The sequence below is a fragment of the Rhineura floridana genome, chromosome 5, assembly GCF_030035675.1.
Source record: "Rhineura floridana isolate rRhiFlo1 chromosome 5, rRhiFlo1.hap2, whole genome shotgun sequence".
Classification (NCBI taxonomy): Eukaryota; Metazoa; Chordata; class Lepidosauria; order Squamata; family Rhineuridae; genus Rhineura; species Rhineura floridana.
Genome location: NC_084484.1, coordinates 185,231,947 through 185,255,537, shown reverse-complemented (window position 1 = coordinate 185,255,537; position 23,591 = coordinate 185,231,947). Strand labels below are relative to the sequence as shown.

Here is a 23,591-nt window from a genome sequence, read left to right as displayed (position 1 = left end):
GGGGACCTGCAGCCCTCCAGATGTTGTCCCGCCATCCCTGACATTGGACCATACTGTCCAGAGCTGATGGGGGGAGTCCAGGAACTTCTGGAGAGCCACAAGTTTGAAGACATTCCTATTTCAACAAGCCTTTTAAGTAGAGACCTTATCCCAGTCTGTGTCTGTGTTGAAATTGCTTTTTAATATGTTTTTAAACCTTTTTTTAAAATGTTTTTAAAGATGTTTTATTTTAATGTATTTGTTTAAGTCTGTTTTTATGATGTTTTAAAGTGTTTTCAGTCCTTTTGTTTGCCGCCCTGGGCTCCTGCTGGGAGGAAGGGCAGGATATAAATCATGAAACATGCCAAAAACGGTTTGCATTTTGCAACAGCTTTCTTCCTAATGCCCCGGAACATTTGCAGCCGCTGCCCGCCCTCGCCTCCATCGCCAGTGCTAATGCCTGAGAACTGCCTTTGCGCTGGGATGGAGCGGCGGACGAGCCAGCTCGGAGCCTCCTCGCAGCAGCGCCGGAGGATTGCCTCCACCCCCAGCTCAAGCCGGTGGGGCTGTTCCCTGCTCGGGGGCGTCCGTCCGGCATGTTCTAGTATAGCCCCCGTTGGCGTTGTGCAGGAAGAACTGCCGGGAGCTGCGGAGAGAGAAACGCAAGTTTCGAGAACCGCTGCCACAACTTCCCAAGCCAGGAGCTCCCCCCACGGCAGCCCCCGCCACAGACAAAAGATCTAGGAGCCAGCCTCGCAAAAATGGCGCTTCCCCTTTCCAGAGAGTTAGAAAGAACTACACGCTCCCGGCCATACTGGCCCCCAGCCCGTACATCATCGCCGCCCACCACTAACACCATTACCAATTCTACTCTGTCGTTGCCGGGCAAGAGTAAGGAGGCTCTGGACAAGGACAGAATTAGGTTCTATTTTATTGTTTAGATTTTAATGTCCTGATGTGTTTGTATGTTCTGTTTTGTACGTCGCCCAGAGTGGCTGGACAACCAGCCAGATGGGCGACTAATAAATCTAATAAATAAATAAATAAATAAATAATAAATAAATTTCTCACTGCTCCATTAAAGGGAAAGGAAGTCATACCAACTATGCTACCTGTCTTGTACTTGTAGGGGAGATGCTTTGCATGTTCAGTCCCTGACATCTCCAACTGAAAGGATCGGGCACCAGGTGCATGCTGGGAAAGGCTTTTCTCTGGCTGAGGCTCTGGAGAGGCGCTCCGAGTCAGAGTGGACAGTAGTGGGGTGGATGGACAAACCGTCCAATTCAGCATAAGGCAGCTTTATATGTACTTGCAATATATGTTAATTAGGGATTTGATCCATTGGCCAGTTCTGGTTCAAAAGCATTCTGTTGACTTAACAGGACAGCATCGATGCAAGTTTGTTCTTTGTCTACTAGCCGCTGCTTTCAATGATCCATTTTTCCCTCGCAAAAATTATTGATATTAATGTCGATATTTTTAAGGAAATATTAACATTTTTAAAGGAAACATTTAAACAAAAGGAAATATCAATACAATTATCATTCTTAACATTGATATTGATTTGTTTGTGTGTTTGTTTAACAACAACAGCAGCGATGGGCAGTACAAAAAAGAACTGTACTCATTTACAATTCAACTCAACATTTTCTCAGCATAGTCAGCAGTGCACCCCCACCCCACCCCCAGTGTGCTTCACCCACCTTTGCTATTTGGGAAATCATGCTGCGAATAGGGATGGTCAAGAATTTCTTTTCAGTTTGCATTTCAAGCTGAATCTATCAAATTCAGACTTGCCAAAAGAATAAGAGAACTGAAACAAAGCCATCCTCCGAAATTCACTTATTCTAATCTTCCGATGCAGCAAACAGTGTTTACAAAAATGCATAGATTAAGGGAAAGGGTGCATAAAAATGAATATATGGATGAAAATAGCATGCAAAAATACATTCTGTGACAAGAAATGGCTTGCAAAAATCTGTACATTAGTCAAAACTGCCTATAAAAATGTGTTCATTAGGAGAAATTCTCGCTAAAACACTGGAGAATTTTCATGAGGATTTTTTTTAATTGCAAATTGCTGCAGAAACATGGAGAACTGAATTTAAGAATGGAAAAATGAGAAAATGAGAGAACCTAAATTAACAGGTCTTTCCATCTCTACCCGTTAATCAATCATATCAAATTCAGCCCATTCTTTTTTAATAGACTAAGAAACAACTAGAAAACTAACTAAGGCTGCTATCCTAACCCCAGTTACCTGGGAGTCAGCCCCATTTAGTTCAATAATACTTACATGTGTAAGATTATGCTGTAAATCAGAGGTGACCCTGTGGGTCTGGTTCGTCAGCAAAAAGACCAGCTTATCTTCTGTTAGATTACTCAGATTACTTTACTTGGTTGTCTCAAATTATTGTTGTTGTTTAGATTTGTTAGTCGCTTGTTACCCAAAGGTTTCTAAGTGACTTACAGCATTGTTAAATATACAAATAAATATGTTATACCAATAAATATTTTTTTAAAAAAACAAGTACCCCCCATATAGCCATGGGAAGCTTGTGGCAGCACACTAATAAATAGTATATCATCTTGGTCTATCAAAAGTCTGGGAAAGATATATTTAGCTGGTGCCAAAAAGATGTCAGTGAAGGTGCCCGGCGAACCTCGCTGGGGAACACATTGCACAGATGGGGAGTCACAACTGAAAAGGCCTTCTCCCTTGTCACCACCCACCAAGCCTCCCTCAAACACTTGGCAACGTTGTTACCCTGAAGATGGCAAGAATCCTTTGCCAAATGCAATATTCATTACTTGAGCTTGCTGGTGGTGGGTAATTACACACACACACAAACATGATGAATGGAGTAACCAGAGTTCTTCTATGTACTCCTTTCTCTGATGCAGAGCTACGAAATCCGGATTCCGGCAGATCAGGGCATAGCGGGCCACGTGGCAACGACAGGGAAGATCCTCAATATCAAGGACGCCTATTCCCATCCTCTCTTCTACCGCGGCGTGGATGACAGCACCGGGTTCCGCACCAGAAACATCCTGTGTTTCCCCATCAAGGATGAGAACCAGGGTAAGTGTGCATGTGTGTGTGTAAGTGTGTGTGTGGTGATACCTCCTGCACACATGCCCTACATGGTGAAATGCTTGACACATGTCCCTTTCCACACTGACCCAGTGAGTGATTGCCCAACGCCTCCGAAGGAAGGGAAAAGGGGAGCAGGAGGGATTCATTTCAGTACACATTTAAAGGCGAACTTCCCAACTTGCACTTTCCAAACCAATACATGAACCAAAAATATAAGCATCCTTTGACATATCAATTAAATATCAATAATTTAAGATATGCAGACAATACCATACTACTAGCAGAAACCAGTAACGATTTGAAACAAATGCTGAGGTTATCATACTATGGACACATAATGAGAAGACATGATTCATTAGAAAAGATAGTAATGCTGGGAAAAACAAGGGAGTAGAAAAAGAGGAAGGCCAAACAAGAGATGGATTTATTCCACAAAGGAAGCCACAGACCTGAACTTACAAGATCTAAACAGGGTAGTTCATAACAGATGCTCTTGGAGGTCACCGATTCATAGGGTTGCCATAAGTCGTAATCGACTTGAAGGCACATAACAACAACAACCTTTGACATTCCAAATGTATTTATTTATTTATTTTATTTGTTAGTCACTTTTCTTCACAAAAGTGAACCCAAAGTGACTTATAATCAATAAACTAACTGGATAAATTCGTATAAAACGTAATTTCTGCTTGGAAGGAGGTGGAAAAGCCACCTCAACTGGAAGTTCAGGACAATTTTTTTTTTTAAACCAGAGCAGTTCACCAGCTAAGTCATGCGCATATATTGGGGATAAAGTGTGCATACAAATGTGTATATTAGTAAAAATACTGTACAAAAATACAGTCTGTTAGGGGATGGCGCTTTGCAAAAAATGTGCATATTAAGCAAAATTGCATTCAGAAATGTGTATATTAGGAGAAATTCACTGATGAATTTCTGTGGAAAAAAATATAAATTGATGTGGAAAGTGGAGAACTGAACTTTAGGACTGGAGAAATAAGAAATCGGGAGCAACTAATTGACAGATTTGTCAGTCTCTCGCTAGCACCCCTGTTCCTTTCATCTCCAGGCTTCCTCAGCTGTTAAAGAGAGTCAGGAGATCCTTTCGCCCACATTCACACCACATTCCCTGATCCCTTTACCAGCTCTCAGAGCCACAACCATTTCCTCTTCTACCTTCCGCCTTCATGTTCCTGAGTGGACCCTTCTCCAGAGGGTAGGACCCCAACCAATTCCAAGAATAGAGATTTTGATTCACCGTTTGGGAGAACATCCTGATGGTACAAGCTGTCCACCCCTGGAGCAGATTGCCTTTATTCGAGGCCAGATGGCCAACCTATCAGGGATGAGTTGTCGAAATGGATTTCCTCCATTGCCAGTCCCTGTTTTCCCATACAAGGGCGCCAACCGCAATGTGCGCATTCAGGTTTCACAGTCATAAAAAGAGCAGGGTTCTGACTGGTTTTCAGGTTGCACACCAGCTTACCTATTTGCGGGTAAATTTGGCCAACAGCTGAAAGTGGCTCGCATCTGAAACCAGAGAAGAGAAAAAGAAGGGGGGCACCCCAAAATGCTAGAAAAATATATTTTATTGGTAATCTAAGCCCAACGAGTTTCAGCCTGTGTGTATTTAGGCCTTCGTCAGGGGAACAACAGCATTTGTTCATGGAAAGAAGCTTCACACCAGCTGTTGTTCCCCTGACGAAGGCCTAAATACACACAGGCTGAAATGCATTGGACTTGGATTATCAATAAAATATATTTTTCTAGCATTTTGGGGTGCCCCCCTTCTTTTTCTCTTCTCAGGTAAATTTGGCCACAAGAAGGCAGGACAGCTTACTTTTGATATGTCACCAGGAAGGCACAGCAGAGTGCCCTTTGAAAGAAAGAAAAAGGGGGAGTCGGCCTCTGATGGCATGTTGACTGTTCCAATTTGTGCGGCGGTCTCAACATCCCAGTTTCGTTTTCCACAATGCAGTGGGCCATGACAGGTTTTAGAAGCAGTCATCCAACCACTCGTGTAGGTTGTGAAGTTTTCGAAGGGAAGGGCTGCACCTCAGCGGTAGAGCAATTGCTTTGTATGCAGAAGGTCCCAGGTTCAATCCTTAGCACCTCCAGGTAGGGCTAGAAACGTCCCCTGTCTGGAAGCCTGGAGAGCGGCTGCCAGTCAGTGTAGACAATACTGAGCTAGATGTTGGCCTGACTCATTGTAAGGCAGGCTCCTATGTTACTCTGAGGGCAGCTCAATGGGAATCATATCATCAGGAAGTTGAAAGGGATCCTGTGGGTCATGTAAATCCTCCTGTCCTTTGTGTGGGGGATGTCCCTGGAGTGACTGCGGTGGAGAGTGCTCCTTCCTCCTCCAGACCAACACAGTACCTCACTCATTTTCTTCCCCTCTGCCTTTCCCAGAGGTCATCGGAGTGGCTGAGTTGGTTAATAAAATCAATGGGCCTTGGTTCAGCAAGTTCGACGAGGACCTGGCCACCGCTTTCTCCATCTACTGCGGCATCAGCATTGCTCATGTAAGCATCTTGGCTGTTTTCCCCTGCCCAGGTAGAGCTGAGCATCTTCCTGCTACAGTGGACCACCCTTCCCCAACCTGGTGCCCTCCAGATGTTTTGGACTGCAACTCCCATCGTCGCCCCCCAGCACAGCTGTATGATGCTGGGGCTGATGGGAATTGTAGCCTAAAACATTTGGAGGGCACCACGTTGGGGAGGGCTGCAATGGACCATATCGACCCAGATTTGTTCCAGGGGAAATGATTCCTGTTTTGCTGAGGATCACTGAATTTTGATCAAGTCACACATCCCCACCTTAGAGTGACCCCAGTCTTAGAATCCTAGAATCGTAGAGTTGGAAGGGGCTTATAAGGCCATCGAGTCCATCCCCCTGTTCAATGCAGAAATCCCAATTTCCGTCCCTGCAAACAGAAGAAGCAGCCGCTGACCAAGTAGGCCATTTATCCCTGGAGTGCCGGTGTTGACTTGCAGAGACTTTCTTCACATGGGGCAGCATTCTAAAATGGCACACACAGGCGCCTGCATCCTGAAGTGGTGCTGTCAGCTTTACCACTGCAGATTCCATTCCAGCGTAGGTGTAGACCAGGCCTGACACTTCGGACAAAGGTGAGGTACCAAGTACACCCCTGCAGCACATGGCTGGCTTAAAATCAGGCCTGTGTGCTTGCAACCTGTCAAGGCAAACACACCCCACACCACTGAGGGCTCAATAAATCATCCCAGGACTAAAAAAAAACAGACAGCTTGCCAAGCACCGTCTTGGCAGCCCCATAATATGGGGGGGATTAGCTGCATTCAGCTTGATGGGTCACTGGTGGTGGTGCAGGCCTGGGGAACTTGTGTAAACGGTTGCAGCCATAGCAAAGGCTTGCTGAGAAGACTCGGCTATTAAAGTCTCATAAAAGCTGCCCTTGGCTCAGTCCCAACCTAGTGCAGAGAGTCACCCAGTGGCTTAGGGCCTTGAAACAGGAGGAGGGCAGACAGGTGGGGGCCCTTCCATTGGCCAGCTGTAACCCATTTCATTAAATAATATAGAATCATAGAACAGTAGAGATGGAAGGGTCCTGTAAGGCCATCAAGTCCAACCCCTGCTCAATGCAGGGATCCAAATCAAAGCATTCCCGACAGATGGTTGTCCAGCTGCCTCTTGAAGGCCTCCGGTGTCGGAGAGCCCACTACCTCTCTAGGTCATTGGTTCCATTGTTGTATGTGTCTAACAGGATGTTTTTCCTGATGTCCAGTCAAAATCTGGCTTCCTGCAACTTGAGCCCATTATTCCGTGTCCTGCACTCTGGGACGATCGAGAAGAGATCTCGGCCCTCCTCTGAGTGACAACCTTTCATGTACTTGAAGAGTGCTATCCTATCTCCCCTCAATCGTCTCTTCTCCAGGCTGAACATGCCCAGTTCTTTCACTCATAGGGCTTGGTTTCCAGTCCCCTGATCATCCTTGTTGCCCTCCTCTGAACCTGTTCCAGTTTGTCTGTATCCTTCTTGAAGTGCGGAGACCAGAACTGGACGCAATATTCAAGATGAGGCCTAACCAGTGCTGAACAGAGGGGAACTAGTACTTCATGCGATTTGGAAACTATACTTCTGTTAATACAGCCTAATATAGCATTTTCCTTTTTCGCAGCCACATAATCGCACTGTTTGTTCATATTCAGCTTGTGATCACCTTGGTTTTCTTTGTTCCAGTCTCTGCTCTACAAGAAGGTTGGTGAAGCCCAGTACCGGAGCCACCTGGCCAATGAGATGATGATGTACCATATGAAGGTAAGGGGGACTGGCAGTCATCACAGAGAGAAATGAAAGCTAATGCCTTTCTTTGCCCTGCTATGTCCTCCTTCACTTTGGGGCATGTGAACAGGGTCATTCATTCATTGGCGATCACTCGTGGCCAAGTAAGATTGTCTTCCAGGGTAAGGTCTTTAACAGTGGGTCCGTAAGTGACTGGATTGTCTTCCAGGGTAAGGTCTTTAACGGTGGGTCCGTAAGTGACTGTGGAGGCCAATTCTGGATCCACACAGCCTCCCACAGTGAGGACATAGGTTTCCAAATGGAAGATGGTCGCAATGAGGATTTGCTTGACGTGCCTTCCACTTAGCTCGTTTGTCCCTTTCGCCCTGTACTCGTGCTTTTTCAAAGTCCATAGCGCCTTTGATAATGGCCGAACTCCAATTTGGATGCTCATGGACCAAGGCTTCCCAGTTCTCGATGCTTATGTTACATTTTTTTAGATTAGCTTTAAGAACATCTTTAAACCTCTTTTGCTGTCCACCGATGTTCCATTTTCCATCCTTAAGTTGGAAGTAAAGTAGCTGCTTTGGAAGACGGTGATCAGGCGTTCAAACAACATAGCCGGTCCAGCAAAGTTGATGTTGGAGGATCTTTGTTTCAACACTGGTGGTCTTTGCTTCTTCCAAAATGCTATCATTAGTCCACCAATGTTTAGGGCAACTTTTCTAGCCCCCTCCCCATACAGGGTGAGCAGAGTGGATCCTGAATAGGACTGCTCAGTCGTGGATACAGCTGCCAAACTACTCAACTGCCTCGGTCCTTGAGCCAGGACGACTGAGTCTGTATCCACTGTCATGGCCCCGTCAGAGGACTCCTCAGATGAGGACGACTCGGGAGTAACAGCAGCAGACCCAGGAGCAGCAGGAGACACGGAGGAGCCTCCTGAGAATCCAGCTCCTTCTGCCCCTCAGCTGCAGAGCACCCCAGGGACAGCAGAGGCCCTGCAGCCAGACACAGACAGTGAACAGGATACTCCCCCCTCACCTGCAGAACGTAGACAGCAGAAGGTCAGGCAGAAGAGAGGCAGGCCTGTCTCCTTAAGGCCCAAACGCTGAGGGCTCACACCTGCTGTCCATCCTGCTCTTTAGGGTTAGGGACACTCTAGGCGACATACAACAAAATAAAACAGTGCATATATATATCAACAACAATCAAATTAAGCTAAAAACCATCCTTCAGTTCATATAGCGTAGAATTAATCTATCCCAATCTTGTATGCCTGCCTGAATAGCCAGGTCTTTAAGGCTCGGCGAAAGCTTGACAAGGAGGGAGCATGTCGGAGATCAAGAGGGAGAGAGGTGGGTGGGGGCCACAATTGAGAATGCCCTCTCTCTGGTCCGCACCAGCCTAGCTGTTTTCACCGGTGGGACCGAGAGAAGGTCTTGTGAGGCCGATCTCGTCAGGCGGCACAATCAGTGACTCTGGAGGCATTCCTTCAGATATACTGGGCCAAAACCGTAAAGGGTTTTAAAGGTCAACACCAATACCTTGAATTGGGCCCGGTAAACAACTGGTAGCCAGTGAAGATCTAATAACACTGGGGTGATGTGATCCCAGCGGCGGCTATGCTTAATCAAGCGTGCCGCCGCATTCTGTACCAGCTGTAGTTTCCGGACTGTGTTAAAGGGTAACCCCACGTAGAGCGCATTGCAGTAGTCTAAGCGAGAGGAGACCAGGGCATGTATCACTTGTGGGAGCAGATGAACAGGAAGGTAGGATCGCAGTCTCTGTATCAGATGTAATTGATACCAAGCTGCCCGGCTCACTGCTGTAATCTGAGCCTCCATGGACAGCTGGGAGTCAAGAATGACCCCAAGACTGCGGACTTGGTCCTTCAGGGGTAAATTCACCCCATTAAGCACCAGGTCAGTAATTCCTAACCTTCTTTTGTCTCCCACGAGCAACACCTCAGTCTTATCGGGGTTCAGCTTCAGCCTATTCTCTCCCATCCATCCACTTACGGATTCCAGGCACTTGGACATGGTGTTCACAGCCAACTCCGGTAAGGACTTAAAGGAGAGATAGAGCTGAGTGTCATCTGCATACTGATGACACTGCAGCCCAAACTCCTAATGATGGCCCCCAGCGGTTTCACATAGATGTTGAATAGCATGGGAGAGAGGATAGAACCCTGTGGCACTCCACAATGAAGAGGCCAAGGGTCTGAAACCTCATCTACTGAGGTAGCCTCAGTGGCAAGGAATGCTTTCTACCATCTCCGATTGGTAGCCCAGCTACGTCCCTATCTGGACAGTGACGACCTCGCCTCAGTCGTTCATGCTCTGGTAACTTCTAGATTGGACTACTGCAATGCGCTCTAGGTTGGGCTGCCCTTGAAGACAGTTCGGAAACTACAGTTAGTCCAGAATGCAGCGGCCAGATTGTTGACGCGGACAAGAAGGTCCGCTCATATTACACCCGTTCTGGTTCGTCTGCACTGGCTTCCTATTTGTTTCCGGGCTAAATTCAAAGTGCTGGTTTTGACCTATAAAGCCTTACACGGCATGGGACCGCAATACTTGGTGGAGCGCCTCTCCCAATATGAAACTACCCGTACACTGCGCTCAACATCTAAGGCCCTCCTCCGAGTACCATCCCATCGAGAAGCTTGGAGGGTGGTGACTAGAAATAGGGCCTTTTTGGTTGTGGCTCCCGAACTATGGAATGGTCTCCCTGATGAGGTGTGCCTGGCGCCGACGCTGCTATCTTTTCGGCGCCAGGTGAAAACCTTTTTATATTCCCAGGCATTTTAATGCGTATTATTATATGTATTGTTGTATTTTGCTACTGTTTGATTATTTTTGTTTACCTTTGTTGGTTTGATTCTATTGTTTTATTGTATTTATATATTCCTGATTGCTTTATTTTATGTACACCGCCCAGAGAGCCCTTGGGCTTAGGGCGGTATATAAATTAAATTAAATAAATAAATAAAAATAAAATCTCCCAATGCCACCCGTTGCTGCCTATCCGAGAGATAGGAACGGAACCACTGCAAAACAGCGCCTCCAATTCCTAATCCCTCTAGGCGACTTAACAGGATACCGTGGTCAACAGTATCAAAAGCCGCTGAGAGATCCAGGAGGACAAGGAAGGTGTATTCACCCCTATCCAATGCCCTCCTCATATCATCTACTAGAGCGACCAAGGCTGTTTCCGTTCCATGACCAGTCTTGAAACCCAATTGGAATGGATCTAAGTAATCCGTTTCCTCCAAGTGTGTCTGTAACTGCGCAGCCACCACCCTCTCAATCACCTTGCCCAAGAATGGTAAATTAGAGACTGGGCGAAAGTTGTTTAACTCTTGGGGATCCAAGGACGGTTTTTTTAAGATGGGCTTTATTACCGCTTCCTTGAGGGCTGATGGCATTGCACCCTCTTGCAAGGATGCATTCACCACCGCCTTGATCCCTTCGCCCAGTCTCTCTTTACAGCTCATGATGAGCCATGATGGGCAAGGATCAACCAGACAGGTGGTCGGCTTCACAGTACAGAGCACCTTGTCCACTTCCTCAGAGAGAAGAGGCTGAAACCGATCCCAACAGACCGGAATGCAACTGGCCGACTCTGGCCCACTTCCTGTCTCCACGGCGAGTGGAAGCATGCTCTTCAGACGTTCGATTTTATCGGCAAAGTGTTTAGCAAAAGTATCACAGGAGATTTTAGAATGTTCCATGGGTTCCTGAGCAACTGGACCGACCAGGCTTCGGACCACTTGGAACAATCTCCTGGGACAACACTCTGCCGACGCAATAGAGGCAGCAAAGAAATTTTTCTTTGCTGCCTTTGTTGCCACCTGGTAGGCAGCTATTGCTGCTCTAACCCGTGTCCGATCGCCTTCAGTGCGAGATTTCCGCCACCGGCGCTCAAGTCGTCTCACCTCCTGTCTCAGACCCCGCAACCGTGGTGTATACCATGGTGCAGTCTGAGTTCTATTCAGGGGGAGAGGACGTTTCGGTGCCACCCGGTCCACCGCCCTAGTGATCTCCTTATTCCACTCCATCACCAGGGATTCGACCGGGCATCCTTCAGTCAGCTCCATATCACCCAGCGCATTCAGGAATCCTTTGGGCTCCATCAGGCGTCTGGGGCAGACCATCCTAATAGGTTCTTGTCCCCTGCGGAGGGCGTGTGGCATCGAGACATCTATATTCATCAGATAGTGATCTGACCATGACACGGGGTTAGAAGTCTTTTATCTGCTGCAGCCTTCACCTGAGCTATCTCCACCATCAATATACCGATATTGTAGCTCAGTGGTAGACTCTCTCCTTTGCATGCAGAAGGCCCCAGGTTCAATCCCCAATGGCATCTCTAGGTAAGATTGGAGGGAAATCCCTGTCCCAAACCCTTCAGGGTAGGCAATACCAAGCTAGACGGACTGACTCTGCCTCCCATGTTCCTATTTCTGCTTATGCCAGCCTTTGCCAGCCAGGCACGCTCTAGGTGTTGTTGAGCTACCGTTGGGTGGCCATGCTGGCTGGGCCTGATGGGAGTTGTAGTCCAACAACATCTGGAGGGCAACAGGTTGGGGCAGGCTAGCTTTTGTGTTAAGCAGTTAACATACTAACAGTGGGTGAGATAGGCACTATGGGCAGCTCAATTTAAAGCAGGTAAACTGGCCAGTTTGCAGGTAAATCTTGATCATTGGGCTTCTCCATCCCAAAATAACTTACCACCACCATCATCATTGCCATCACGGCTCCAGTTATTTTTCATAGAATCATAGAGTTGGAAGGGGCCTACAAGGCCATCAAGTCCAACCCCTTGCTCAACTCAGGAATTCAACTTAAAGCATCCCCAACAGCTGCCTCTTGAATGCCTCCAGGGTTGGAGAGCCCACCACCTCCCCAAGTCATTAGTTCCATTGTCATACTGCTGTAACAGTTAGGAAGTTGTTTCCTGATGATCAGTTGAAATCTGGTTTCCCGTAACTTGAGCCCATTATTCCGTGTCCTGCACTCTGGGACAATCAAGAAGAGATCCCGGCTCTCCTCTGTGTGACAACCTTTCATGTACTTGAAGAGTGCTGTCATGTCTCCCCTCAGTCTTCTCTTCTCCAGGCTAAACATGCCCAGTTCTTTCAGTCTCTCCTCATAGGGCTTTGTTTCCAGTCCCTGATCATCCTTGTTGTCCTCTCCTGAACCTGTTCCAGTTTGTCTGCATCTTTCTTAAAGCATTCCCTTTAAAAGCTAAGTACTGCATTCTCTTCCAGGTTTCGGATGATGAATACACCAAGCTTCTCAATGAAGGAATCAAGTCAGTTTTGGTCATTGACTCAGACTTTGCCAAATTCATATACACACCGCGTTCTCTTCCAGAGGATGACACATCTATGGTGAGCACCAATCAGTCCCCTCCTGTTAGAATCATGTGGCAAGGTTCCCTTGGCTCACGAGCATGGAAATCCCTCTTCATATCTAAACACCCTACGATGCTGAAATTACCATAGTTCTAAAGGAGTTGCATTGGCTGCCAGTATGCTGCCGGGCCAGGTTTAAGGTTTTGATTTGGACTTGTAAAGCTCTAAACAGCTTGGGAGGAGCTGAGCTGAAGGTGCACCTCTCCCCAGGATCTGCCCTCTTTGGCAACACGATGTTCAAACATTTGTTAGCACAGCCTTCTCCAGCGAGTGGGGGGGCTCTCCATGCTGGCTGGGAATGATGGGAGGAGGGCCAGTGCCAGAGGGCAGCTAGGTCGGGCCCTGGCTGAGGGCCCCTGAAGGGCCCCTCTTTAGGGTGGGTGGGTAGGGCTCCCTTCCGCGATCTGTGGCAGTGTCGGTTCCCGACCCTGCTGTGGATCGTGAGAGGGAGCTCCCGGGCACCCCTCCTACTGCCAGGCAGGCCCACGATGCCCACCTGCATGCCCCATCTACCTGCACCACCTACCTCTTCCTTGACATAAATGCTGGTTGTGCTGCGCACGCATGCCTGCCATCAACCAAGATGACAGCAGAGGCATCAGCCCCTTAGGTTGATGGCAGGCATGTGCGCGCAGCGCAGGCAGCATTCGCCAAGGGAAATGTAGGTAGGTGGAGCATGCGTGCATACGTACGTGTGCCGGGGCCCAGGGCAAGCTGGTGCCCAAGGGCCCTGGCATACCTGGCGCCAGCCCTGGATGAGAGTTGTAGTATTCCAAAACTTCTCTCTCTCTCTCTTTCTCTTCCCCACAGGCCATTCTGAGCATGTTGCAGGACATGAACTTCATCAGCAACTACAAAATTGACCGCCAGACACTTGTCAGGTAGGAAGTAAAGATGGCTGTCTTCTCCCTCTCCCTTCCACTGGCGCACGCATCCTGCACCACTACGACCGAGCCACAGAACCATTTTCAAATGTTGAGAACAAAGTTATGAAGAGGAAGAGCGGGGGTTGGTGGTGAGGAGAGACCATTTTATTTGCAACAGCAAGTGCACTGCTGCCTCTTGGCAAGCAGGATGGCCACCCCACCCTTCCACACAACCTTGGAACTGCGGAACGAGCAAGAATCTATCCAGGGAGGTGTGTGATGATAATATCCACCCCTCCACTCCGCATCCCAGCATTGGGAGGGAGGCTGGGGCTTAACTTGGCTGCTGGGTTGCCAAAGTGCTCAGAGAGCCCGCAGTGCAGATGCAGACAATCAACAAGCCTCACCCTTGCCAACTCGAAGCCATCTCCAAACTAGAGCCTCGTCTGCACTGTACATTTACAGCAGTATCATACTACTTAAACAGAACGGGGGTGTGTGTGTCTCCTAACAGCTCTCAGCATCCTTCACAGAGCACAGTTCCCAGGATGCTTTGGGGGAAGCCATGACTGTTAAAGTGGTATTACACTTCGGCTAGAAATGTATAGCACAAACGGGGCCTAAGAGAGTGCTGACAAAGTGCCATTTAAAATGTGCTTGAGTTTATAGCCGGAGTGGGGAACCTCCAGGCCCCCCTGCCTAGCCTTGGAACTCCCTCTAGACCACGCCCCTCACCGTCCTTCCTCCCCTCCCCTGGTCAAGCGTTTTTGGTTGTCTGGATGGAGGACAGACCACGGTGTGCCATGTGCAATTTAGGGTTGCCAGGTCCATGGCCTGAGACTGATCCTGTATCTTTAGGAGAAGAGAAAGTCAGCCAAGTGCAGGTGTTCTTGCAACTCTGTCATGGGAAAAACCACAAGGTGGAATTCTCCCTTCCCCCTGCACAACTTTTAAAGATCCTCTTGGAGGCCGGGCCTGGCAACCAAGAGGTCTTCTGTATCTTTAAAAGTTGTGCAGGGGGAAGGGAGAATTCCACCTTGTGGTTTTTCCCATGACAGAGTTGCAAGAACACCTGCACTTGGCTGACTTTCTCTTCTCCTAAAGATGCAGGATCAGTCTTAGGCCATGGACCTGGCAACCCTATTTCAAGCTGGTTCCATTTCAGTTTTGAAGAGTATAATGTGGCTAGAGTCTTAGTTGCAGCAGTTTTAGACCTACACCCAACTGTGCAAATCATTATAAATCATTCATTTTAATTTAACTTTTCTCATGCAAACTTATGTACTACCAAAATAGGGTGTGTCAGATTTGCTGGTAGAGCCATCAGAAACAGTGTTAGCTTCTGCCCAGGGCCTTTCTGTAGAGCAGCGATTGTGTGTGCAGTTGATTCAGCACATGTAGTTCGGAGAGACATACAGTTCCTACGTGACATGCTGTCAAGCATTTCCTTATGGAAAGTGATGTTTATAGGTATTAATTTAATTTTTAAAGTGATACTTCTCTTAATTGCTTTCCTGGCATGGCAAAGGAAACCAGGGTACATAAGAACATAAGAAGAGCCTGCTGGATCAGGCCAGTGGCCCATCTAGTCCAGCATCCTGTTCTCACAGTGGCCAACCAGGTGCCTGGGGAAAGCCCGCAAGCAGGACCCGAGTGCAAGAACACTCTCCCCTCCTGAGGCTTCCGGCAACTGGTTTTCAGAAGCATGCTGCCTCTGACTAGGGTGGCAGAGCACAGCCATCATGGCTAGTAGCCATTGATAGCCCTGTCCTCCATGAATTTGTCTAATCTTCTTTTAAAGCCGTCCAAGCTGGTGGCCATTACTGCATCTTGTGGGAGCAAATTCCATAGTTTAACTATGCGCTGAGTAAAGAAGTACTTCCTTTTGTCTGTCCTGAATCTTCCAACATTCAGCTTCTTTGAATGTCCACGAGTTCTAGTATTATGAGAGAGGGAGAAGAACTTTTCTCTATCCACTTTCTCAATGCCATGCATAATTTTATACACTTCTATCATGTCTCCTCTGACCCGCCTTTTCTCTAAACTAAAAAGCCCCAAATGCTGCAACCTTTCCTCGTAAGGGAGTCGCTCCATCCCCTTGATCATTCTGGTTGCCCTCTTCTGAACCTTTTCCAACTCTAGAATATCCTTTTTGAGATGAGGCGACCAGAACTGTACACAGTATTCCAAATGCGGCCGCACCATAGATTTATACAACGGCATTATGATATCGGCTGTTTTATTTTTAATACCTTTCCTAATTATCGCTAGCATGGAATTTGCCTTTTTCACAGCTGCCGCACACTGGGTCGACATTTTCATCGTGCTGACCACTACAACCCCGAGGTCTCTCTCCTGGTCGGTCACCGCCAGTTCAGACCCTATGAGCGTATATGTGAAATTAAGATTTTTTGCTCCAATATGCATAACTTTACACTTGTTTATATTGAATTGCATTTGCCATTTTTTTGCCATTTTTCTGCCCATTCACTCAGTTTGGAGAGGTCTTTTTGGAGCTCTTCGCAATCCCTTTTTGTTTTAACAACCCTGAACAATTTAGTGTCGTCAGCAAACTTGGCCACTTCACTGCTCACTCCTAATTCTAGGTAGTTTAGTTTAGTTCTGGGAAGTAGCTGCCTCAGGAGAACTGAACTCACAGTTCACAAGCTGACTAAAACATTGTACCTGTACAAGGAAGCCTTTCCATGCGTGTATACTTTGCAAGCTGCAGGATTCACCTTTGGTGCATCTACAATTATGTGTGAAAATTCATTCTCAGCTTTGACACGTGTTGACACCATATGGGTGTTCAATGGTTCATCACAGAAAAACAAACTTAGTAATCTTGGCTTTTGAAAGTAACATACTTGAAGGAATTTCAAGTGAACAGTTCCAGAAAAGATGTACAGATTGCAAGTCAGGTTTAGATTATAGACTAGGGTTGCCAGGTTCCTGGACTGAGACTGATCCTGTATCTTTAGGAGAAGAGAAAGCCAGCCAAGTGCAGGTGTTCTGGCAACCCTATAATGGGAAAAACCACAAGGTGGAATTCTCCCGTCCCCCTGTACAACTGTTAAAGATACAGAAGACCTTTTGGTTGCCTGGCCTGGCCTCCAAGAGGATCTTTAAAAGTTGTGCAGGGGGAAGGGAGAATTCCACCTTGTGGTTTTTCCCATTACAGGGTTGCAAGAACACCTGCACTTGGCTGACTTTCTCTTCTCCTAAAGACATAGGATCAGTCTCAGGCCATGGACCTGGCAACGCTAGTGCAAGTGCATGTAGGAAGTAGCCCCACAGTACAAAAGGTAACAGTTTACATGTGTTGCTCCAACCACATTTGCCTTTGGCCCAACCCACTGCTGGCAAGTGGCCCCCGGAAACTCAGTCCTTTCCCTGAAGAAGCTCCCATGGAGGTGAAGGCTCTTGACGGCTACTAGCCACGACCGCCGTGTTCTCCACCCGCTGTCGGAAGCACTTATGCCTCTGAATACCTCTTGCTGGAAACCAGAGGAGGGGAGAGTGCTGTTGTGTTCTGCTCCTGCTTGCAGACTGACTTTAGGCATCTGGTTGGACACCATGAGGACAGGAGGCTGGACTAGATGTGCAGCACTGCCTTCATCCTGAAGGCTCTTCTTACTTTCCTACGTGCTTTTTAAGTTTCCTCACCTCTGCTTCAAAGGAGGGAATGACTTGCAAATGAATAACGGCTGCGTTTTGCTCACTCCACCCTCTGTCTCAAGGTTTCTTAAGTGCCACATAATTTTCATTACACATTCACAAGAAATTGTTTCCTCGTGTGGCAGCACCTACACTTTGGAACTCCCTGCCCATTGATATGAGGCTGTACTGTTTTCGGAGCCTGCTAAAAACTTTTGGTTTGTTTAACCAGCTGTGTCCTGACATGTAAATCTGACATGTATTTTAAAATGTAATTTTATTTTATAATATATATTTTTAAAATTGCTGACTTCCCTCTGCAAAAATTTAGACTGACTTATTTCTAATACCTGATTTTATCGGTAATTTTGATGTATATTTCATATTCTATGTAAACCACTGAGAGGTTTTGATGACTAAGTGGAATATAAATTCTGTTAAATAAAATAAAAATAAGAAGCACCCAGTGCTGTTCTCACCAGAGAGGGCCCTTTTGCTTTTCTTCTCTCTCAGGTTCTGCCTGATGGTGAAAAAGGGATACCGGGACCCTCCATACCACAACTGGATGCACGCCTTCTCTGTCTCCCACTTCTGCTACCTGCTCTACAAAAATCTGGAGTTGGTCAATTACTTGGAGTAAGTGGACAATGCTTTGCTCTCCAGTGGGGCGCAGTTTATGCCAGGTATCAGCCCCAGGAGGACACAGGAAGGTATGGGGGGGGTGAGGTTGATGGGAGTTGTAGTCCACATCTACAGAACACCATGTTGGGGAAGGCACCGTGTTCTACCCTCCTGGGACTTTGTTGCACAAGGGATGCTTTCCATTGCGCACCTGGGAGCAGTTCAGGCATCTCAGGTGCTTCTGCAGCTCATACGTGTGTGTGTGTGTTTTCTCTTTAACAGAGACATTGAAATCTTTGCCTTGTTCGTCTCCTGCATGTGCCATGACCTGGACCATCGAGGCACCAATAACTCCTTTCAGGTGGCTTCGGTAGGATTTGAAGGGACCCATCTTCAACAAAGGGACAGAGGGAGGGAGGTGCTGGAGTCTTGTCTTGTGTCCTGGATTAATATGGCAGCAGAGGCTTATATGTTGTGTATGCAGTCTTATGTGGGCAGCATTCCACTCATGCAACAGGCCTTCCCATTCCTCTCTTCTCCCCATGCACCCCTCAGATCTGCTCCAGAGAGCCCTCCGACCCTCTGGAACAGATTTTGAGGGTGTGGCAGGGGGCTTCAGGGGAGAGGAGAGGAGGAAGTTCCACTGCTCAAGGAGAAGTCTGTTGAGGCACCCTCCCCCCCCCCGCTGTTTCTCCTGCTGCTTTACATGCTAGAGTAAGGCCAGATAAGAAAGGGGCAAGTTGTGGATCATGTAAAAGCACACGAATTAAAAAGAAATAAATACTAATGGGCCTTTTAAAAGGTGAGGATCAAGATGAGGAAATCCTCTGCTAAGAAAGCTCACTGCACGAAGCCCTGTTATCTCTATTTTGAATTATAATCAGTGCTTTGGAGGCCATGCAGACCGCCCTTTTTCATTGCTGAGGGCTGGTTCCTGTCTTCCCTGTGTAGAAAGTTTGTTGCTGCTTCTTGTGTCAGGTCCTGTACTGAGCTGCTAACTTTGGCACTCAGGAGACCGCTGGCAAGAAATCAGGAGACCAACAGAGTGGAGATAAATGAATTTTAAAATAGCTCCCTGCCGCCACCACCACCCCGCCATAGAGAGACATGCTGTGGGAACACATTGGGAGGCCCATGTGTTGTATTCAGTAAAACACATTTCCTGTTATCTATTGGAACATCTCCTTTTGTCTCTGGTCCTCATGGAGGACAGGAGTGTGGCACTGTCACAGGTGAAACAACATTGCTCACTTTTCCCACACGGTCTCCCCATCTCCAGTTGCCTATGTACGGTGAGACCTGACCATGCACATGACACAAGAACCAGCCCTTATCATTTATTCGTTCGTTTGTTCGTTCGTTCATTCATTTATTCATTCATTCACATACTGCTTAATGACAAAATAGGCTTCTTATGCTGCATCTGAGATTAGAGGATGAGCTTTTCATGGCAAGGGGGTGTAGCTTGAGCTCTGGGACATATTTCTTTGCAAACTGAGCATTGCCAAATAGCTTCTGGGCTGCCACGCATCTGCCTTGCAAAGCAAAAGGAGGGAAGAGGAGTTTGGCCATCCACTATCAAAGCCAAGAGGCTCTACTAACCCAGCCAACCATGTCCCATCACCCAAAAAATCCCCCTACAAGCCCCCATGGCCTCTCCTTAGCCTGTTGTTGTTCTGTGCCTTCAAGTCGATTACGACTTATGGCGACCCTACGGATCAGTGACCTCCAATAGCATTGGTTATAAACCACCCTGTTCAGATCTTGTAAGTTCAGGTCTGTGGCTTCCTTTATGGAATCAATCCATCTGTTGTCTGGCCTTCCTCTTTTTCTACTCCCTTCTGTTTTTCCCAGCATTGTTGTCTTTTCTAGTGAATCAGGTCTTCTCATTACGTGTCCAAAGTATGATAACCTCAGTTTCATCATTTCAGCTTCTAGTGATAGTTCTGGTTTAATTTGTTCTAACACCCAATTATTTGTCTTTTTCGCAGTCCATGGTGTGCGCAAAGCTCTCCTCCAGCACCCTTTGATGTTGAGCATTCATGTCTTCTTGCATGTCTTCTTGTCCTCTCCCACATGACATCTCTGAATTTTCTCTTTTCAGAAATCGGTCCTGGCTGCTCTGTACAGCTCCGAAGGCTCTGTGATGGAGGTAAAGCAAACCCTCAGAAATCTGCACAGGAACAGGCCAGCAAGGCCTTCCCTGCTCTTGCTGAGTCCTTCCCACTGCCAAATTCCCTACAACCCTTTGGGGGGGGGATGTGAGAGAGATTTAGGAGAATGGCATGGAGAAGAGGAATCCTTGTCCGTTCTTTTCTTTTTCTGGAAACAAAATCAAGGGTAGGAGTTGTGCCCAGTGTATTCATTTATTTACTTATTAAATGTATTTATTAAATTTCCTCCCAGTAGGGACTCAGGGTGGCAAACAAAACATTAAAAACATTCTAAAACATCTTAAAAACAGACTTTAAAATATATTAAAACATCTTTAAAAACACTTCAAAAAAAACAGCTTTAAGAACATCTTAAAAAGGAATTCCAACACAGATGCAGACTGGGATAAGGTCTCTACTTAAAAGGCTTGTTGAAAGAGGAAGACAGCGCTAAGAGACACCTTCTGTCAGCATAAGGATTTCTGCTTGCTCAAGGGAACTTTCCCCTCCCTTCTCCCCCTGCACGCCCCCAACTTTAAAATCTCTCTTCTCCACCATAAAGCTTGGAAGCTTCATCTCACCCCCCCTTTAATTAAAAAATAAAATAAACAAGCAATTTTCAAGACACTGAATCCTCTGGCCAGATTCCTCAGCTTTCCTACACTTATTTATTTATACTAATGTATAAACTGCTTCACAGCCTGAGGCTATGATACAACAGGATAAAAACAAGATGAAATACAGATAATGCAATCTCTCAAAACAATTAAAACCATTCCTACAAATTCTTTTTTTAAAAGTTTCATCAGATATAAAATTGATTTTCCATAAATGACTGGGGCACACCTCAGGGAAAGCTTTCCCAGAGCAAAACATCTTCAGTAGGCGCCTAAACATCATGAGCCTGGGTGCACCTGTCTAATTTTGGCTGGTAATTGATTCCAGATGGCTGGAGCTCGAGCGCTAAAAGCCCGGTCTCTAATACAATCAAAGCACTCCTCTGGGGGCATGTGGTACTCTTAGCACTGCCCCATCTGAGGAGCAAAGTTGCCGGACAGGGATAAATGGGGCAAAGCGATCCCTTAGATATACAACCCTAGTCAGAGCTTGGAAAAGTTACTTTCTTTGAACTACAACTCCCATCAGCCCCAGCCAGCATGGCCACTGGATTGGGCTGATGGGAGTTGTAGTTCAAAAAATAACTTTTCCAAGCTCTGCCCTAGATATATAGCCATAATTGGTACTGATGCCCAAGTAAATACTTCTGCTGTGGACCAAATGCCCTGTTTTCTGTACAGAACGTCTGTGGGGGTGGCGGTTGTGCGGTCGTGCCATTTCCCCATGGGACTGTCTTTAATGGAGGATGGCCCCCATTCACAGGAGGAATATTTCCAGGAGGTGACGGGAATTTTCCTCCTGTCCCATGCCTTGCAGATCCCTGTGGCTAACACACACACACACACCCTCCCAATTTCTTCTTCTTCTTCTCTCTGCACAGAGACACCATTTTGCTCAGGCCATCGCCATCTTGAACACCCATGGCTGCAACATCTTTGATCATTTCTCCCGGAAGGTGAGCCAGGATGGGGAGTGCAGTTCTCAGGGTTTCTTACTGAAAAGCATTGATGGTTAAATCCAGTCATTGCTTGATGCGCATTGTGATAATCTCTCAGTCTTCTCCAACCTGCTGCCCTCCAGATTTTCTGGACCACAACTCCCACCAATCCCTAGACATCCTGCCGATGGGAGTTGTGGTCGAAGACATCTGGAGGACACCAGGTTGGGGAAAGCTGCTGTGTGCCACCGGCCAATCTGCTGAAGTTATTTTGGAGGGGGGGTTGTAGGTCCCATCTGCGATTCTTTGGAAGGCCTCTGAGTCACATGGCCTCTCTGTGCCAGTCCATCCTCGCTGGGCTACCTGCTTGCCTGAGGTGAAAGAATAGTCAAGTAGGGTCTTGTTGGCTCAACAGGATTACCAAAGGATGCTGGATTTGATGAGGGATATTATTCTGGCTACTGACCTCGCTCACCATTTGAGGATCTTCAAAGACCTCCAGAAGATGGCAGAAGGTAAAGCGAGATCTGCCGGTCTGTCGCCTCCCATGAGGAGTTGGGTGTGAGGGGCACTGCCAGATTTCTAAAACTATGAATGGGAGGCTTCCTGCGCAAGAAGCTATATATGCAGAAAGAGCTTCCTGTAGTACTCCTGCAAGGAAACAGAACTCAGGGCTGGGGTCTAGGAGCTTTCCTGTGTTCAAATATTTTCCTTGAATACAAAATGCAATCTAGCCGAAAAGGAGATTCGAGGGGAATCATGGAGCCAGCCCATTCTTCTAGCACTGCACATGGGCTGTGTGCTTGCATCTTTTCAATCACATCTCAGTCATGAGATCAGGAAACTTGATTTTTAATTAAAATAAAAATAAACAAGGATTTGGTTCTGAAGAAGCCAGAACTCTGCATATGTACACCCCACATTTCATACAATAGGCAATTATATTTTTAAAAGTCAGATTGCATTTACTTGGCTTGGTTAGCTTTTTTCTTTCTGTGCCCCAAATTGTGCATATTTTTACCCAGTTCTTCGATTTTGCAGGTGGGGGATGGGGAGAGAGGGGATTCCCTCATGACCTTTGGCCCTCCAGATGTTGCTAATCTTCATCTCCTATCAACCCAAATCAGAACAGTCAATAGTTGGGGCTGATGGGCGTTGTAATTCAACAACATCTGGAGGGCCAAAGGTTCCCCACGCCTGTCCTAAGGGCTGTGGGGGGGATGGGGGAACATGCCACACACATGCACACACCCAGTCCAGTAACGAAGGGCTTAATAAGGACCCCACCTTTCCATGCCTCATTTCTTTGGGAAAGGGGTCTTCTTGCCTTTGTGCTGTTGCGACTGAGTCCTTTCAGGCCTCTGCAGTTGTCCCGAGAACAAAAGCAAGCCCCTAATGAACCTTCCTCCTCCTCTTCCTCCTCCTCTTTCAAGTTGGCTATGACCCCAAGAACAAGCACCACCACACACTCCTCCTCTGCCTTCTCATGACCTCATGCGACCTCTCGGACCAGACCAAAGGCTGGAAAACCACCCGCAAGATCGCTGTGAGTATGGAACACTGGCGGCATGCAAGAGGCAGCTGGACAGCCACCTGCCGGGTATGCTTTAATTTGGATTCCTGCATTGAGCAGGGAGTTGGACTCGATGGCCTTCCAACTCTACTGTTCTATGATTCTAAAGATATCCAAGTTGATGGCCATCACTACACCATCAGCAGAAGTCTGAAAACATGCCCAAATAGGAGACTCTTGTTTTCAAATATTGTGCCAGCAGCCTTCACTCATGGTTATGGAGGGTACCTGAGGCTATGCATATAGCTGACCTGTGTTTACTCTGTGAATTGTGATTCCAACAAGCCCTGTGTTTTTAATAGGGAGATAGCAACCTTAAACACATCCCGCCAAGAGGTGTCACATATTTTCCTGCGCTTCCAACACCTGCATGACCAGCAGATATTCAGGAGGAGAAGCTGCTG

The 23,591-nt window shown here is 47.1% G+C and overlaps 1 protein-coding gene across 2 annotated transcripts in view; it reads left to right on the top strand.

The window, feature by feature from the left end:
- The window catches only part of PDE2A (phosphodiesterase 2A), a 340,214-nt gene that overhangs the window by 306,329 nt on the left and 10,294 nt on the right, over window positions 1–23,591 (top strand). For both annotated transcript variants that reach the window (XM_061629143.1, XM_061629145.1), the window contains exons 17-27: window positions 2,884–3,061; window positions 5,489–5,601; window positions 7,299–7,376; window positions 12,616–12,738; window positions 13,573–13,643; window positions 17,799–17,921; window positions 18,189–18,276; window positions 20,011–20,058; window positions 21,558–21,632; window positions 22,030–22,129; window positions 23,048–23,160. In XM_061629143.1, coding sequence (XP_061485127.1) covers window positions 2,884–3,061; window positions 5,489–5,601; window positions 7,299–7,376; window positions 12,616–12,738; window positions 13,573–13,643; window positions 17,799–17,921; window positions 18,189–18,276; window positions 20,011–20,058; window positions 21,558–21,632; window positions 22,030–22,129; window positions 23,048–23,160 — 1,110 coding nt within the window. The remainder of the gene's footprint in view (window positions 1–2,883; window positions 3,062–5,488; window positions 5,602–7,298; window positions 7,377–12,615; window positions 12,739–13,572; window positions 13,644–17,798; window positions 17,922–18,188; window positions 18,277–20,010; window positions 20,059–21,557; window positions 21,633–22,029; window positions 22,130–23,047; window positions 23,161–23,591) is intronic.